The following is a 20,464-nucleotide window of genomic DNA, read 5'->3' as shown; positions in this document are numbered from 1 at the left end:
CTACAATTGTGAGTTAGTAATATTTTGCACATTATTTCTATATTTATGGAGCAGAAAAAAGATTTCTTTAATATACGTATATATATAATATTTAAAATTAGCAATGATCGCGTCAACATAACCAATTTCTTACAATTACTAGCTTCATTTTTTTTTTTAGAATAGATATGAAAGTTTAATTATTATTTATTATTAAAGGCAAAAGTGCAAGATAACTCGATGGATAATAGATTCTAACACTAAAAATAATTACTGGCATTCATAAAACTTTCGTTTTATAAATAAACGCGTTCAACAGGAATATTTGTTTATATGAATAACTAAACAAATAAAATAATAGTACAATACAGTACAAATAAAAAAAAAAATATTTTAAAAATTTAAGAATATATTAGTACGTAAGTTTATTTACAATTTTTTTTAGTTCTCAGTATAACTACTACTTTTCTTCTACTATAAAATGTAAAAAAGATAACTACTAATTACTTCTACTGAAGTAAGAAGTATTAGTTAAATAAAGATAATTATTTTTATATTGAATATTTCAACCACACGAAAAATATATATACAGTAATATTTATAAGAAATTATTAGTAAGAAATTAATATTTAAACAAGTAGAATATAATATTATATACACATAAAATAAGAATAATTTAAATAAATGGACTGGGTTGTCATTAAACTCGTTAATTGTACTTTAATGTTAAGATGGCTTCAAGCCGATTTAGTGAATTTAAGAATCATACATTTTTTGTATTATATTAGAAACATATAATGAAGGCATAAATTCAATAACTAGACTGCTTTATCTAAAACTATATTAACACATTAAAAGAGTAAAATGTGTTCTAACGAAAAATCGATTTTTAAACTTGTTTAATTTAAAAATCAGCTGCTCTGTTTCAATTTTGTTGGTGCATATATTATCTATTCAATGTAGATATGTAGTTATAAATTTCTTTTAAATTTTATTACATGTGATTCTATTCAATTCTCTTTTATTTTATTCTATTCGTTATACAGAATAGCCAATGATAGAATATTTCTACATTCGTTACTACTACATTTTCTTCCATATAAAATATAATAAAAACAAAATGAAAAGGTGCAACAACTTTATATTTATTTATAAACAATATTTCAATAATATGTCTATCTAACTAAAAGCTGTAAGAAATATCTTAAGAATTCTTTATGATGTATAAAAAAAAACGGTGAAGACCTTTTTTAAAAGATTTTAATCAGATATACTTCTCAAATAACAAAACTGTTATTTAAAGACCATTTTAAACTTTATTAAGATATGAAATAGCTTTAAAACCTCCCCACTTTTATATGACTACATAATAGTCCAATAAACCTTAAAGTCTTAAGATCATGGCTCTAACCTAACCTATATGAAAAAAAAAATTGTATAAAATAATATTTATAACTTCACTTAGTACAAATATTTTTGCATCATTTTATTATATAAGTAATCCGTTTTTGATATAAAAATATATCAATTTAATTTTATAAAATATACCATAAAATACCCTTCATTCATAATATTTTTAAATGAATAAAAGCAATAATAAAAAGAATAAATAATGTAAAAGCAACAAAAAAAAACAACAATGCAGTCCCATTATTTGCCTTCCAATCGCAAAAGCATGACACAAACACAGTATTGAAAATGATAATAATAATATAAATAAATATTTTCACAAATATTTAAAAATGATAAATGCGTTAAATAATATACCTAACAAGTCATAAAACAATAACATTTTTACTCACTTGTCATTCTCGAAGCTTTGAGTGCGTCGCAATATGACGTCAGATGACGATGACTCTGTTGTGTTATTTACTTTACTAATTTCTTTATCAGGAACTTCTGTGAGATAAATAAGATAAAATTATGTTAGAGGAATCAATTAAGAAAGAAATTTTTATAAAACAATGCAATTCTTACGATTTTTAACTGGTGTTTCATTTTGCAAACGTAAACGCACGAAACTATTACGTCTCCATGGTGCTTCCTCTTCAGAACTTTGATCAGCTGGTTTAAATGAATCTGCTACTAACTTCGGTTTTTCATCTATTAAAAGAATTTTTTCATATTAAATGAAATAATTATAAAAAATTTATAATTTATAACTAAAAAAATAATTAAGTAAACAGGGTTTAATAGCACATTAAGCAAAGAAGTAGTCCTGGAGTTTTTTTTAGCACATACAAAGAAAAATGTTCATAAAGAAATACGATAATAAAAATGAGGATTTGTACCATCTTATCAATACTTAAAAATATTAGTTTAACTAAATAGCATGATTATCGGTCTCTAGTAGCATATAACCAAAATCTGTTCAAGAGTTAAATAAAACTGCGTACGGATTTGATATATTCGTATTTTAAAAATTACTGTTCAGAAAACTTGGAAGATTTTTTTATAAAATATATACTTCAAATTAGTTCTATAAATCAGTTAAATACTTCTTAATTCATTAAAACTATTATAATTAATTTTATATTTTAATTATTCGCAAAACAATATTCGAATTCTCTTTAGCAATAAAAAAGTCAAATTATTTATTGTTGTTTATTTAAAAACAAAAAAAAAATACATAAACATTATAAACGGAACTTAACATTTACTAACAAAACAATAACTAAAATTTTAACAAATTTTTTTTGTTTCAAGTTAAAAATACCTTCAGGTTCGGAAAGACTTGTTGAATGTGAGCTTTCTGTTGAGTCGGTGAGATCGGAGTCAGTTTCTTCACATTCGGATATACGCGATAAATTATGCTGATCTTGTTCATCATTTATTGTTTGCAATGTTTCGGAAACGCCTGTTACTGCAGTGTATAAGACAATGAGTGTTAAGGATATGTAACAATAACCCAAGGCATGACATCACCATAACAATATGTAAGGTTTTGAGAGAGCACAAAATTTACAAGAAAACAAACGTTGAAGGAATTGTTTTAGATTATATATATCATTTGATGAAGTGTACAAAAGAGTGTCTATTATATATACATAATTAAGATAAAAATGCACAAAATGGCAGTAGAAATTAAACATTTCAATGAATCTAACTAAGGGACCAACAACAATTAAAATTAAACTAAAAATATTTTAATAATGTAATAAAAAAAGACTACATTTTGTTATAGAAATTAACGCGCATGAGAACCTAATTTTATTTTAATTTAGAAAACAAAATGAAACGAAATGTATGTCACGCATATGTGAAACGTTTATAAACATTCAGAAGAAGAGAATAAATATTTAATTAAAAAGAATTTTGCGCATATAGTATGTAAAAAAAATTTAATTAAATAAAATATATTTAAAAATCAACTTACCATTAGGCTGTTCCTTCATCGCAAGCTCATTTTTGACTTCAACGCGTATTATCTTTGTTGGCGCATTGTCAATGTGATTTTCTATTGTATCTGAGATTCTATATAATATTTTCAAAAACAAAAAATATTAAATTATATGTAATTCACAGATTATTTGCAAACAGTTTAACCTGATTTGACTAGATGGACGACGTTTTATTCGTTTACTTGCACGCAGTTCCTCAAGGAATTTAACCATTTTACGTTCTGCCACATCAATGCATGTCTGACCTGCATAGTTTCGCATATCTATATCCGCCATAGCATCGACAAGCATTTCAGCAGCCTCCTTTTGACCCCAGTGCGATGCCGCATGTAACGGTGTCCAACCATCATTATCTTGTTTATCGACATTAGCCCTACCAGCTAAGAGTAGTCCTAGAACCTATTTAAAATAAAATTTAAGCAATTTTACAAAACTGAAACAAATCATTAAAGTACTCTACTACTCTACAAAGCATGACCCGCGGGCCATATCAATGATTGGTATTAGCCCGCGATTGCATCTCATCGGACAGCCCTGCTCTATTATATTATAATAAAGAACAAACATAACTATTGAAATATCCTTTTACATATTATGTATAAATGGTTACATAAACAATTAAATATATAAAAATAAAACAAACATTTTATTTATTTTATTTGTTTTATATAAGCATCACCGTAATGTATAAAGGATTAAAAACACCGAAGCTTGAAAAACTAACAAAAATAGATTTATACTTTTGTAAGTTTAAAGCTTAAGGATTAGGTTTAACCTCGTAAGTATATGTGGTGCGAGTAAGAAAAAATGGTATGCGTTGGAGAGGGTTTATTTTCAATATTTAAAAAACGTCGAATATCTTAAGCATTTCATTTGAATAACTTAAATCACATACGACTTTTTAATATATTAAATATCTTTTGATTTGATCATTTTAATAGGACAGATCAATCGTCGCATTTTATATATATGTAGTGATAAGTAAGTAAGCATGTATATGTTTTAAACAGTTTTTGCTGTCCTTAGTAGTTGTATTTTTACCTAAGAGCCAGAAGTCAGGATTTCTGTAAAGCTACATAATAGTGTCGCACTGTATGCCTACATTAGTAAGGAAGGCTGGCTTGCAATGATGGATCGATAAATGTAATGTGTTGAGGAAAATTTACTAATCCATTAACTATGTGACATTTAAGAAGAAATTGCTGACATTTAATATCAATAACAATCGGTCTAAATTTGAAGTCTTGAATTTGGACTTACATAGATATTATTCCAACGTGTTTTACAGAATTCCATACTGGGAATAATATTGCCACCTATAGGATTACGATTATAGTCTCAATATAAATCTATATAAAATTATTACAGTTTTGTAAATTATTGAGGTTTAATGTTAAATGTTATTCATAGAAATATGTATATGACCGTCCATACGCAAAGTAACCTTATCTACCCCTCACTTCTCAATCAACACTTCCTCCCTTTTTTGACTTTTATTTAGGCTTATATTCATCAATAATATGAAGTAATATTTTATTACATCAATGTGTTTGAAGATTGCCATATTCGAAAATGATCGAGCTGCTGGTTGTATTATGTAAATGCGTTTAACCCCCATCGCCCTACCCTTTAAGAGTTCTGGATATTCGCATATTTATCAATAATTATAAGTAAAAATTATTGTTTTAATGTGTTCGAACATCACAATACTTGAATTCAAAAATCTGCCTAAGTATTTTGGACATAAATACGCCTTCTTCAAGTTCTGGGTACGCCCTTATTTTATTAGTAATGAATAAAATAATTAGTGCAATATAATCGAAACCTACAATTTTAATAGCTCAAATATACTTGTGCATTTTCATACATAAATACATCTTACTGCAAATACTGTTTGGAAATATGGTGTTTAAGCATATTCAAGAGACTGGCTGTGTTTAAACACAAGTTTACTTTAACATTAATCAAAATGCTCGAAGTTTTGATTAGCTCCAATATTATTTGAAGATTTTGTAATAATAAAAACAAAACGGCGGTTACCTTTGTATAACCTTTTGCTGCAGCTACATGCAGCGCTGTTGCACCAGTTTTTGGATGTGGTCGATCTACTTCGGAGGCATCACTTCTCAACCACTTTTTGGCATCATTGAGCATTAATTGTTCTTCGGCTTTTCGCGCTTTCTCACAATCGATATTGAGTTCAGTAACCATTTTCTGCATGAAATCCATCATTGGCAAGTGTTGTATGTCAACAGCCAAGTCAACGGCTAAATCGCCGTCACTATTGACAGCAGCAACTTCGGCACCATGTTCCACCAAATAACGTGCTATGCTTACAAAGCTTTTTAAAGTTAAATATAAGAAATAAAAACGAGTAAATTTATTAATGGGAAATTTAGAAAATAAAAAATTAAATTCAAGTTAATTACATTTAACATTTAAAAAGCATAAAGAAATTCAATGCTTGAATTAATTTACACAACTTACCCGCATGAGGCTGTTGCATGTAACGGAGTCCAACCTTCATTGTCTTGTCGATTGATGTCTGCGCCATGTTCAACAAGAAACTCAACCATTTCTAAATTATCATCGATGCAGGCCTAAAAAGAGAATTACAAATTTATTTATAATTTATTTTTTTTTATTTATCTAAGGCTTTTAAATTTTTGGTTTTTATTTAAAATAGTACATCGTACATTTCTATAACTTAAAATAGTTAATGCAGTTTGGCAAAATTTTGCTTTTATAGCTTGTGAACTACAAATAGACGAACCCTTATAAACGCCTATCAGAATGCTTTGGAATTTCACTTGATTGCACAATTAATACAATAAAGAAATTTATAAATTTTGTATCTCTAAGGCAAGTTTTTCAAAAAAAATTTGTTTACATGAACTACTGTGAATTGCAAAATGAAGAAAATACAAAAAAAAAAAAAGAAAAAAATAGCAGATTGTGCATGTAAACATTAGTTTTGTAGTTTAAAAATTTTTTATGCGTATGGATTTCCGTTGAAGACGATGATATCATGCTTTATAATATTTTTGCTGATATCTACGAAAAAAAATTGTATACAAATTGTCGAAACGCTTCAATGCCTTCCTCTTTCTTTTAAACAATTTCAAAAAAAAAAAATAATAATAATAAAATAATAAATAAATTTTTGAAAAATACTCAGCGCTATTGTATCTAGTCAGAGAGATAAAATTTTCTGTTAACATTTTTAGCGTTGTTCTTTTTTTGCTTAGTTTGTGGTTTGCATTGATAACGGTTTTAAGTTTTAATGAAATGAATAAGAATTCTTTTGATAACGAAACAAAACGAACGAAAAAAAAAACAAATAAATAAATAAATACTGAAACTCAGAAATAGAATTTAGAGCAAATTTTTCATAATTTATTATTTGAATATTTTATCGATTTGTATGTAAAACGTGTATTATTGATTCATAATTTATTCCAAGAGATTCATTTATAATTGGAACTGATAAATGTTTGACATGCAAAAAAAACTTTTTAAATTAAATGAAAAAAAAACACACAAAATGATAAGAATAAAACATACGACAATAACTCGAACATTTCAATTATTTTTAAAAAACTTAAAAATTAAAATTCAAAAATATTTATTTAAATAAATAGTTAATAGCGAAATATATATGAAAATGTGATCTTAAAATATACGGTAGTCAAGTATGCTAAGCTGGCGCTAAGCCATTAATAATGGGATCTGTATAATATATTAAATAAATTTAGTTAAAAATGACCTCTTTTAAAAGGAATAATAATTGGAGCTTTCCATATTTATATATGAATATTGATTGCACGTGGTTTTAACGTTTTATTAGTTCTACTTTTTATTAGACGTGTTTCGTGTTTCTAAGAGTTTATTGATTCTTCATAAATTTCATTTCATTTATATATTTTTTAATAATTTTCTATTATTACATATTGTATATCCTTACTTTTCTTATATCCTTAAGTTTCTTATGTCATTATTTGTTCTATATCTTTACATTTATTATATATTATCTTATATTCCTGTCTTAAGTTTACATTTACATATTTAAAGCCAACTTTCCCATATCGTTTACATTTTGATGTACATTTTCTTATTTGTACTTCTCGAAGTTTCGTAGGCGGCTCTTGGACTTCAGGTAAATTGAATTGCATGCTGGAGGTCTTTTAGTTTGCTTAAGTTGATTTTTCGCGGTCTTTTGTTTGCGATCTTCTTGACGGCTGCCAATTTTATTCTAAAGTTTGCTCGTACGAGGTAATGGTCGCTTCCAATATCTGCTCCCCTTTTGGTTCTTACATCTGGGAGCTACGACCTCCACTTTCTGTTAATTATAATGTGATGTATTTGGTTTTTCACAGATCCGTTTGGAAATACCCAAGTTATCTTATGAACTGGTTTTTGAATATATAATGTTTCGCCTACAAGAGGCGAAGAGCATAGCTCAAGAAAACTCTACCCAGTATCATTTTGTGTACCACTTTCATACTTTCCCATTACTTTTTCAGAACCGGCGTTATTTTCTTCGATTTTGGCGTTCACATCTCCAAGTAGATGACAATATCTCTTTCTTTGGTGTGTTATAAACGTCATCTGTTTACGTTTAAGTTGGTGCATAACAATTAATAATGACCATTCGTCAAGCTCGAGTTTTTGGTTTTAGTATTATCAATCTGTCGCTGATAGGATGCAATTCCAGTTTGCAAGCAATATTTGAGGACATAAGAAAACCAACTCCGCTTTGGTGGATATCTCCTTTTTCTTTGCCGGAGTATAAAAAGAGACTTTCATTGTCTGATAGTTGACCATATCCGTTCCAACGACTTTCTTGTATTGCCAATATTTCAACATTAAACTGTTTACGAATTCTTCGTAGTTGTTCCAGCTTTCCACATTAATTTAATGTTCGCACATTCCATGTTCAGATATATAACTCTTCTTTTCTTCCTAAACCTCTCCAATTTTGGTTTCTTCGTATCGTTTCGGTTTCATTCATCAATGTTTTGTGACTTGAACTTTGCACCTCCAAAACCGTTGTGCTTGTTGCCGTGGTAAAAGGATTTTACATAAAATTATGGCTACCCCTGGATATTCCGTTAACGTTTAAATTCAGTGAAAACAGTGATTCTATGATTGATGAGCTCAAGGATTGCTTTCCCCGGACAGTAACTTGCTTTTAAACTGTGAGGGCCGTCGTTGTTCGATTCCTCCGCCGCCTTCTCTTCTGCAACCTCCTGTCCACTAAGTATGCAGCGCCGAGCATAACCTGGAACAAAGAGGTATACTTTAATCAGCTTATGTCAGGGATTTGATATCGAAGTTTTCCATCGCCAGCCTGTTTGGTTCTCGGGAGGTATTTCATTTCCCTCTTACCACCCATATCTGGAAAACAATCGCTATCCGCCACCTGCGACGCGTCCTCTAAGGATTTAAGGCTCCCCTCGAGTTTTGAATAATTATGCCGAAATATTATAAAAAACAAAATGTAGCTCAAATTTTTTGAACCCGGTTTTTATTTACCGCCATATCGTTGAAAGCTGGTATAGTAGTATTGCACTCGATACAAGTTCAAATAATGATAACATTGCACCCTCTTTAAAGGTGGTGACATAAATTTTAAATTATGAATGATTTTTTTTGTGCTTTATTTAATAATTTTATACAAATTTACATGTCTGAAATGTGCACACTAAAGGATAAATCTAAAAATACATGTGATATCGATTAAGCGCACTAAAATGAAAAAAATATCTTTGTAATGACACTTTAAATAAATTGTCATTATCACATGGTACACAATATTGTAAAACTACTCTAATATATCGAAAGTACAATTCGCTTTTTGTGGAGTCTACAAATACATGGAATACCGATATTGATCTTATCACTTAACGTTTGCATCTAATGTTTAAACATGAGTTTTCAACGGTATTTCGCACCACTTTTTTTATTTTTTTTTATTTTGCAACTAATATATATTTATCATCACATTCCAATTAAATTTGAAATTTCCATAATTTTAAATTCAATATCAATTCAATATATATTTCTATTTGCAAAGCTATTACTAATGAAATACAAATTTAAAAAGAAAAAATGCTTTTAGGAAAAGGAAATCTGTATTATTTGAAATACATTGCGAAACTCGAATTCGAGTGAAGAAATTATGTTTCATAATTAAAATTTCATTTTATAAAATTTGTTTATGCATTTGGCATACATGAATCAATAATACAGGCAGGCAGACACACAGATAAATAAAAATTAATAAAACATATTTGGTTTGACATAAAAATTCAGTTTACAAGGAAATACAAAACTAAACACGATTGTGCAAAAAATTGGGTAAATTCAAAATGTAAACAAACAAATTTTTATAAAACAGTGTCGACAAAAATCTGAGTATTAGCCCCAACGCTCCACATTCGTGAAATCGTAAAATTATTTATGATCTGCATATATAAAAATAAAACAAATAAAAAAATAAAAATAAAGAATTGTTTAGAAATCAGATTAAATACACAATCAACATGCAGTAATAAAAGCATATGAAATGCACATAATCCGTTGGTAGTGCCTTGACTCAAGTTGCACGGATTTATTACGAGAGTACGTCGTAGCACCACAGGAGTATTTTTTGCATTTTTTGTATTATTTGCAGAAAATCGTAATACTTTGGCAAACCCGCAAATAAATAATAAAAATCAACTTAAACAGTGAACAACTCAGACGGCCTACGTCAGCATTTCGCATAAATAAGAACAATATTCGATTAAATATCTTCAAAAACATTAGGAAACCAATTAAATTTAAATGCAAAAAAATTAAATATTTTTTCATGAAATTTCAGAAAAGGATAAAGAGTAAGAACTGCAAGACCATAAAATCAAATTTGCATGTAAATCGAAGTGGGTCATCAAAACTTATCAAAACAGAATTTTGAAATTGAATACAAATCGATCGAGCCGTCGAATGCCTTGCATCTGCAATAATTATTGTTTAGTCTTGTTTCGAATGCACATGGAATTAAGTTATTTTGCAAAACGAAAAGCAATAAAAACTCTAAAAATGTTATGCAAAATAATACAATAATAAAAAAAATATATATAAGAAAATAATAACCTGAAAAGCACTCAAGTGAAATGATGTAAAACAATAAAGCAAAAAGTTTATTTTCTGCACCAGAAATAAAATTGCACCAAGAGTATTCAACAAACAGAATTGAGATGTAATTTCTATTTTTAAAATGTTTTCATAGGCGAGATAATAAAATCAGTCAATATTTCAATACTTCTGAAACTATATTTCTAGTTTTTGTTTAAATGTAAATTAAGTAGCGCAATCGAAATCAATGAATCAAATCCTCCAGCAATAAAATTCAAAAAAAAAAATAATATTTAAGAAAAGTATTTATTTACAAATACTCGCGGAAAAGGGCAAGCAAATGTATCTTATAAACTTACTAGCAAATATTAAAAGCATTGAATTGTGCTTATGGGAAAACTTATATTTAACTTATTTTTCCAAGTGTAAAATTGCATTAAAACAAGTTTTTCAATTGCAGTTTAGTTTAATATTTCAATCTAGAAATCATTTTAAGCAGTAAAATATAAATGAGAAAATAAAAAAGTGGTTGCAAACTTTGAAGTTTAATTAGAAAATCTGTGTAGCAAAAGTATCTGCTTAACAGTATCTGCTTAACAGTATCTGCTACTTGTATTCTCTGTTAGAGAAATTTTATATTATTAAACCAAAAAAATATTTTTTGCTATCTGCGATAAAGCCGTACTACCACATATTATCAGAAATATCAGAAGTCTTATAGTATTAAATCAAAAGGAAATATTCTGCAATCTATAACAAAGCCTCACTAGCAAACAATTCGAAGTATAAAAAATCTTTGCTTTCTGAAGCTAATTTTTTATACTAGTAATACGTAGCTTACAAAATAAATATAATGCACTTCATTTCATAAGATGTTTTGTATGTTCTTTTGATCACATATAATAATCTGTAGAATCAAACACAGTCAGTATTCTATATTTCAGAAACTATATTTCTATAATAATAATAATATTTCTATATTAATAATATTTTTATAATAATAATAATATTTTTATAATAATAATAATATTTTTATAATAATAATAATATTACTATATTATAATCAGAACACAGGGTCAGTCATTATTTTTTATTTTGAATATTGACAAACCTATATGCCTACAACACAAGATCGTCATGTGATCTACAGAGTTTTTTGTCGAAAGAAAAGCTTCACACAATTATCAAATAATCAGTAGAATCAAACACAATCAATATTCTATATTTCAAAATCTATATTTTTATATAAATAATAATATTTCTATATTAATAATATTTTTATAATAATAATATTTCTATAATAATAATAATATTTCTATAATAATAATAATATTTCTATAATAATAAAAATATTTCTACATTAATAATAATATTTCTATAATAATAATAATATTTCTATAATAATAATATTTCTATAATAATAATATTTCTATAATAATAATAATAATATTTCTAAAATAATAATAATATCTCTATGTTATAATCAGAACACAGGGTCAGTTACTATTTACATTTTGAACATTGCCAAACCTACATAAAGTCAGGTGCCTACAATACCTACAAGATCGTCATGTGATCTACAGAGTTTTTTCTCGATAGAAAAGCTCCACAGAATTGTCAAAAGCTTACAAATATATCGGACGAAGGATGAAGATCGTGACGGTCGACTAAAACTAGTTGTTGTGTCAAAAAACAATGATGCTGTACAGAAATATATAGTACAAGAATTTCATTTGATAGATAAAACATTTTTTTTCAGTCTAGATTCAACACAATTATGAAAAACTAAAAAAGATGTCGGACGAAAGACGTAATTCCTAAAGGGTATTTAAAATGAGTTGTTCTATCAGAAACCAATGATGTTGTACACAAACCCAAAACCCAAGTAAATTTTAAAACCTGCATTATACACAATATATATAATGTTTATATTAATAACACTTATATTTAATTTGTTGTTATTAAAATGAGTTTTTGTGAATTTTTATTATTGAATATATATTCTTAATTAGCAAAGTTCTAGATTTTGTTTACAATTTTCTGAAGCGCCTATTCAAAATAATACAACATACATATTTGACACGTCACTTATATACATATATACATTTTTAATCTGAAAATTTATTTAAGTAAATAGTAAACAATCATGAAATTAAATATCTTTGCTTTAAAATAGAGTATTGATTTAGAAAAAAATTAGTAACTAAATCATCTAAATAAATATTTTATAAATTTTAATTTTTTTTAATAAAATAGTTAGCCTTTTAGCCTTTTTCCAATTTAGAAAAACAAGCAAAGAAAATGGGTCTTGTGGTAAATGCGGACAAAACAAAGTACTATCTGTCAACAAACAAATTTCTGTCAAACGTCTTGGGACCTACGTCACTGTTGACCATTATAAATTCGAAGTTGTGAAAGACTCTGTTTATTTAGGAAACAGCTTAAACACCAAAAATGACGAATCATTTTTGCCAACAAATGTTACTTCGGGCTAAGTAAGCAATTGAAAAATAAAGCCCTCCTTCGACAAACAAAAATCACGCTCTACAAATCTCCAATCATGCCTGTTCTGCTGTATGGTACAGAAGGCGTATCGAATTAGACGAGTATCGAATTAGATGAAACGAAATGCTGTATGAGCTATACCGCGACATTGACATAGTTAAGCGCATAAAAATTCAGCGGCTACACTGGCTTGGTCATGTCGTGCGAATGGAAGAAAATGCTGCGGCTAGAAAGGTATTTGATTCGGTACCCGCAGGTGGAAAACGCGATAGAGGACGTCCGCATCTTCTGTGGAAAGACCAGATGACCAACGATTTGGAGGCGTTCGGTACTACCAACTGGCGTCAGAAAGCAACTAATCGGGCTGGCGGAGGCTACTCGACGCGACCAAAGACGACTCACGTCTGCAATGGCCAACTAAGTAAGTAAGTAAGTAAGGAGTATTAGCCTTTGAAACTAAATTTATTTTAGTTTCAATTTTAAAATTGAAAATTTTGTAAAATAAAATAAGTTTTAATAATTTTTGTTGGCAGTGGAGAAAATTAATTTGAATTATTATTTTTTCTTTTTTGTTAAAAGTTACGCGTCTTATGACGAAAAGAAACTAATTAAAAGTTAGAAGGGTTCGAATAGAAATGAAAAGACAATAAAAATTTTAGTTAATTTTTTGTATGATCAACCAAATTGCAATAAATGAACTAACATTTTTGTTGCTGTCTTTTCATTTCTATTCGAACTCTCCTAACTTTTAATTTGACATAGTTTAATTCTAAATAAATGACAAAATTACTATTAATTAATAGATTTAAAGTGAATACCAATCACGTCCATACAATTTGATTAAGATTGTTAATAGCTAATATTTTAAAAGTGCCTAGTTGCTTCTTTTGCAATGAACATTAAGTTAAAAATACAAATAAATAATAATACAGGAATAAAAATAAAAATCTCAGACTTTTCCCTCTTTAAGATCAAAGATTATAGGGTAAAAAGCAAACAATTTATTTGAAATAATTTGTTAAAGTACGAAAATAGCAAAAGAAATATATTTAAAATTTTTTTTAATAATTGCTACTTTAACTAATAAATTCTTAAATGAGTGACACATAACCTTTGAAGGTTAAGTTAGTTCAGTAGATAAACATTATGAAAAGTATATAAAATTACACAAAAAATACTTTGAACTTATTTACATTTTTATTATTATTATTTTTCTTGGTTTTTAGATAACCTATAAAAGCCAACCAAGTTATTCACACAACTGATTTTTTTTTTGGCATTAACATTTTACTACAATTTTTTTCTGGCTTTAAATAAATGTTATTTTTGCGCCACAGAGCACAAAATTATTATATATTGAAATTAAAAATATTATTGTTTTAACAGTTAGTAAAAAAAAAATAAAAAAATATGTGTTGCGGATTATTTTTAAAGGTTAGCAACCCAACGGAATCATAAACCGTAAAGCACCTGCAATACCTGCCTGCCTGCCTGCGCTGCCTTACTTCGCAATACAAGAAAATTACTCAGTTTATGAATTAAATTAAAAAAGCAATTTTTATGTTTTTTATGGTAACTGTTTTCTGGTTGAGCTTGCGCGATTTCTTGTGAAAATTATAAAAATAAATCAAAATTCAAAAGAATTGATTACATATTTCAAAGCTAATAGGCAAGTCGTCAGGGCGTATGCGCGATATTTTTTATTAAAATAAATTTAATTTTTCCTATTAAAAAATTAAAATATCTTTTATGGCATTTCATTCTAAATTAATGCAATATTTTTTTTTATATAAAAAAAAATATTTTTATTTAAGTTCATTATTTGTTTACATTTGTGCAGCAACTATTTTCAGTGTTACTTTCCGTCCGCTTGGCTTGAGTGACGGGGTGAATAACACTTTATTTGATTAAACTTGCGCTAATAGTTTCTATTCTTACATAGACGAGAATAAATAGCAACAGATAAACACTTTCAGATTCGACACTTGCTTTACACTTTACAGCGATATTATTGTTACTTGCCAGTGTATATAGCAAATTGCTGTCGCAAGTAAATAAAGGAATTTCACTTTCAAACTAAAATTAAAAACAAATATATATATATATATTTCATTAAATAGACCACATATCTCTACCGACAGCAATAGAATCACTTATAACTTAAGTCATTGCAGTTGTTTTAAAAAATATAATATTCAATATATTTACAATGAAATTAATTTATATATAAAATATTTAATGTAAAAAAAAAGTTTTATATTTAAATTTCAAATTTTTATCTTTGGCATTAAAATTTTAAGAATTGAAATATTTTTGGTATTTTGTTTAAGGTTCTTTAAATTTCTCCTTTTTAAAGATTAATTTTGCGTATCTAAAAGCTATGCCCCTACAAATACGTGGGAGGTCAGTCGTTTAATTCTTTTAAAATTAATTAATTGGCAGACGTCCAGATTTTTTCCGCAATTTCAAGGCATAACTGATTTTATAGAAATTTAATTTTTATTTTTATTTTTAAATACGAAATTTTGAAATTGCCAAATTGATTTTGATTTAAATATAAATTCAAAATCAACATTGCAATATTCTCTTCTAATACAACTTCTAATAGGCAACATAAAATAATAAATTTTTTACAAAATTAGACAATAATAATTTAAAAAAACTAAATATTAAAAAAAATAATTATAAAAGCTTATACATTAGTGGTGCCAAACTTCGTTACTTTTGGGTATTCGTACCTACCCGTTACTTTTCGAGTATGTATTCGTTACTCAGTATTCGTTACTCAGTATTAGTTACTCAGTATTCGTTACTGCGCTTTCGTTACTGCGCTTTCGTTACTGCGGTTTCGTTACTTCACGATTCCGATTAACGGCGCTTAGGACCGTGGGATGCTTAATGTTTAAATGCTTTCTCAAATTTGAAGTAGAACCACCTTTTATTGAATAGTTTGTTCCACATAATCTGCATTTAGCTTTTTCACTTCCTACTGGTTCAAAATGAATCCAAATTTCACTTTTTTTATTATTAATATTTTCACACATTTTTAATAAATTTGAAAACGAACAAAATTTTTGAATAAAGTAGTTGTTATTAAACCGCGAAAACAGCTGTTGAAAGTAATCGTTACCAAGTACTCAAAAGAGTAGGTAAAACGAATACTACTCATTGGTAAAATGAGTAAAAGTAACGAATACAATAAAAAGTTTGTATTCGTTACTCCGGTATTTCTTGAGTAACGAATACAAAGTAACGGATAATTACTTTTTTGGCACTACTATTATACATAGCTTTTTGATTTAGATTCAAATTAAATTAATATATTATTTTTTTCTAATAAACTATAAATAATTTTTATGTAAAAAACTGAAAAGAAAAAACTGGCAGTGCAGAATGAAAGATTTCCATACAAAAGTTTTTAATATTTTTCAGTTCAATAAAATAAAATTAATACTTCCCGACAAAAGCATTATTTAAATTATATAAACAATGCTCTAATTTATAGCCTTTAAAATTTAAAGCTTATTACATGTTTTCAATTTCAAAATCATATTTAATAATTTATTTCATCGTCCAACTTTTAGTAATAGGAAATATTTTAGGAAATATTTGAAGACCTAACATATTTAATCAAAATACCAGTATATTATGCTATGCTAAGGTTGAAAAGGGTGGAACAACTCCGAAAAGACGAGGATTGTACTTTCGGTTGGAATAGTCATGGCTAGAGTGTTTTTTTTTTAATTATTAGTAAGGACTTATTATTAATTAACTACCTCGAAAAGAACCACATAATAACTACAGCATACTATGCAACATGCAACTGGAAACAAGTGAACTGAATAACTTAATTACGGAAAAACTTTCCATTCGCAAAGGTAGGAAGATCTGTTTCATTAAAATAAAATATCAACTTAACCCGACAGTTATGAATTGAATTTCGAATTTATTTAACATTCTTCTTATTAATCAGATCTAGACACGTATCTTAACAGAAACTAACAATTAGTTAATTTTTGTTTTTGAAGTTAAAAGTAGGAAAAAAAATTATATTCAAATGAAGAGATGATATACTGCAATGGTTAATGCATATTTTAAACATCTTGCCTCAATGTAGTGTTTAAAATGTTATAGTAACATTAAGAAAAGTGTATCGAGTTTAGAGCGGATGATATAAAAACATCTACTGTGAACTCTAAAAAATAGAGTTTAATAATAATTTGCTCTAAGTTTGTAATAGTGTCTATGTTGGATAAAATTTTTTAAACACCACACATATGTGCAGAGGTGATGTTTCTAAATGCCATAAATTTGAGAAGTGATTTAACACTGCAAGAAAAAAACGTGTAGTATTGGAAGCGGTTTTATCTTCCATAGCAACCAATTATCAAGGAGTCAAAAAAACTCTGTACACGTAAAAAGCTGTACTCATAATAACCTTAACATGTCGTATAGAATATGCAAATTAAATTTTAAAACTTATTATAATAAATAGTATATATTGTGATATAGTTTGTGATGTTGTTTTCGTAAACGAATTATTAGATAAGATTAGAATTTTACATTGAACGTATTGAACAGACCTAATTAGTTTGTATACAGACAATGGGCGCATATGTCATTTCAGCTTCTTAATACAATATATTATTTTATTAAAAGAATATATCATAAAAACAATATTAAAAAATGAATACTCAAATTAATAATTATATTAATTAATTATCGCTTTAGTTATTTATGTGTATTGCAAAGGTAATATGCTGTCTGCACAGCTGTATATAAATATTCTAGGTACCTCCATGTGTACAGCATGAAGGTTATAAAAGTAAATCTGAAATTTCGCTTCATTATATATCGAAATCACTACTTAAACACTTCTAAAATATGCCCATGCTTTCTGGCTTAAATGAACATAGCCTGCTAGGTATTAAACCTATCTACTCTCTTCTTCTCTTCTTCTCTCTTTCCGTCTACTGGAATGAAATTTCCACATTGCTGTGGAAATCTTCTCCATTCATTCCTAACTGATTTTAGTGGGTTCAAGTCTCACAATATGGCTTTGGATGGTTTTTACCTACTGCAAAAAAAAAAGGCAGTACCAGATTGTAAGTACTATTATACGAAATGCTTATAGCATTATATATTTCCAAACCAGTAATATTTTATTGTCAAATGCTCAATTCTTCAATCAGCTATAAATGATTGAAAATTTGTCATTTTGCCTGCTTGAGTAAGCAATGAATGGTTATCCAACCAGACCTGCGAACGTATGCTAAATAGCAATCATTCGGAATGCTCGTTGCAATGAGGTTATAACTTAAGGACCGTTATCTGTTGATGAACAGAACCCCTTAAACAAATAGAATTCCAAAGATAATGTTCACTAAAACCGATGTAAACCCTCAAAGTATTTATATCGATGAGTAGATACTTATTAGTGTTATGTAAATATTAAGTCTTTAATAATTCGATGATGATGTAATGTAATATAAAAATCATTAGACATTGGAAAGGTCAAACATTTTTCAAAGAATATGTATATTTACTAATTCACGATTACTTGTATTTCCCATCATCTACTCGTAGTGAATGACACAACTAGCACACTCTGAAAATAATCGATATAACCTGGAATATACGTAAATCAACCAACAAATAAGTCATGGCTTTAATGGAGTGTGGAATAAATATTCGTAAATCCATTCAAATGAATGGCAAAAGAGCAAAGTTCATGAAATGTGACATTAGATTGCTTGAAATGTAAATTGATATAATCGTGTATATAAAAATAAAAGTTAAACAAACAAAAGTATTTATTAACAAAAAAAAAAAATAAACTGAAAGATATTTGTCAACATAAATAAAATGCTTGGCACGCATTTTCTACGCAAGTTTTCCTTAAATAATTTGTGTTTTAAATTGACTTTTTGCACTTGTGGACATAAAAATTGACTTGGCTTAGTCGCCAGTTGAAGAGAAGAGCAGAGTGCGTGGAACTATTCAATTCCTTATAAGAACAAAACTCAACAGTGAGTTACACAATTACTTAAACTATAGTTGTTTGATTTGCTAATTCTTAATATATTCAGTTGAGAGTAAATATGGTAAACAATTACAGAGAGGGGGTCAGACGAGCCGCATGGATGCGTTCATTAGCAATGCAAGTGATGTAGCTACTGAGTTTTTTTTTTTGTTTTTTTGTATTTATATTTAAAATTAAATATAAACACAAAAATATTTAAAGTTATTGGTTGTTGGTATTTTGTATCTTAAATTCCTTTTAAGTCATCATTAATTTATGCAATTAGTAGAAGTAACAGTGCTGCCGTTTGATATACACAAGTATTAGAGAATTTAAACGGTTTTATATTGTATTGTAATATATTTAATTGTTTTATCAATTATTATTTAATTAAAATTTTTAAATGTTTTTCAATTAATAATGTTATAAAAATAATCGAGACTTACTTAAAGTAAGAAATATTAAAATTGTAATCAAGCTCTTCAGAAAGCTATTTTTAATTAGATTAATAATAACGATTCAATGAAAACTGATTGAAAATGTTCTAAAACTTTTTACATTATCTATATTATTTATATATTATCTATATTATTATTATTTAGGTTGTCATATAAAAATTTTTAATTTTTTTAAGATGAAAAATACAGTATTTACACTACAGTTAACGTCGTAATGCAGATCTATATACAGCTATCAATCAGCATTGCAAAAACTCTTATTTTATCTCAAAATAGAGGTAAAAATCGCGCTTATGCTGTCAATGACATAACAGCGACTTGGTTAAATTTTACTATCTATTCTTTTTCGCTTTCAAATTTGGCTTTTGAGTCTTCAGCAATATTTTTATATAGTTTGCTGGAAGCCTCTAAATTCTTATATTTTTCAATAATTTTTTAATAATTTTTCAATCATTTTTCAATCATTTTTCAATCATTTTTTCACTGCGTGATCAACTTGCTTCCTAAATCGGAATTATCCTTCGCACTCAAAGAAAATATGATTCTGCTTTGGTAAAGGTGCAATTATCCGTCGAGTCTTTTCTTATTCATTATTCTCTTAAAAATCCGTTTTCTAAACGTATTTTTTCATCGTTATATCTCTTACAACAACAAAAAAAAATCATAACCTCAATAATCCAGATTAATAAATTTTTTATCACCCCATTTTTTTTTAATTTTAAATAGTTATATAGTATTTGGAAATGCATTTATTTAAAGTTCGTTTGCAAGAATAATAGAGAGTAGCGTATCTACGTAGAAAGTAAGTATCTACGTAAAAAGTAAGTATCTACGTAAGGCAGTAATTTACTATCTCGTTCTACATTATCAAAGGCAGATATATTTGACTATCCAGGTTCCATTTCTTCCGACCTTCCTACTTGTAATATAGTTAGCTAATATTATTAGAACATAATATTCTTATTAGAACGATTCGAATA

General features: G+C 27.4%; 1 protein-coding gene across 9 annotated transcripts in view; it reads right to left on the bottom strand.

Annotated features, from left to right (window-relative positions):
* LOC119670526 (protein phosphatase 1 regulatory subunit 12A) overlaps positions 1–20,464 on the bottom strand; it is a 76,951-nt gene that overhangs the window by 38,185 nt on the left and 18,302 nt on the right. For 8 of the 9 annotated variants that reach the window (XM_038080806.1, XM_038080808.1, XM_038080807.1 and 5 more), the window contains 7 exons: positions 5,868–5,980; positions 5,421–5,721; positions 3,526–3,779; positions 3,356–3,453; positions 2,696–2,842; positions 1,957–2,082; positions 1,782–1,878 (listed from right to left, as the gene is read on the bottom strand). In XM_038080806.1, the coding sequence (XP_037936734.1) occupies positions 1,782–1,878; positions 1,957–2,082; positions 2,696–2,842; positions 3,356–3,453; positions 3,526–3,779; positions 5,421–5,721; positions 5,868–5,980 (1,136 nt within the window). The remainder of the gene's footprint in view (positions 1–1,781; positions 1,879–1,956; positions 2,083–2,695; positions 2,843–3,355; positions 3,454–3,525; positions 3,780–5,420; positions 5,722–5,867; positions 5,981–20,464) is intronic. The other variant, XM_038080809.1, reaches the window with a different exon arrangement.

This window comes from Teleopsis dalmanni, chromosome 1 (assembly GCF_002237135.1).
Source record: "Teleopsis dalmanni isolate 2A chromosome 1, ASM223713v2, whole genome shotgun sequence".
Lineage (NCBI taxonomy): Eukaryota > Metazoa > Arthropoda > Insecta > Diptera > Diopsidae > Teleopsis > Teleopsis dalmanni.
Note: the sequence above shows the minus strand (reverse complement) of the source record. Positions and strands in the feature narration are given on the sequence as shown.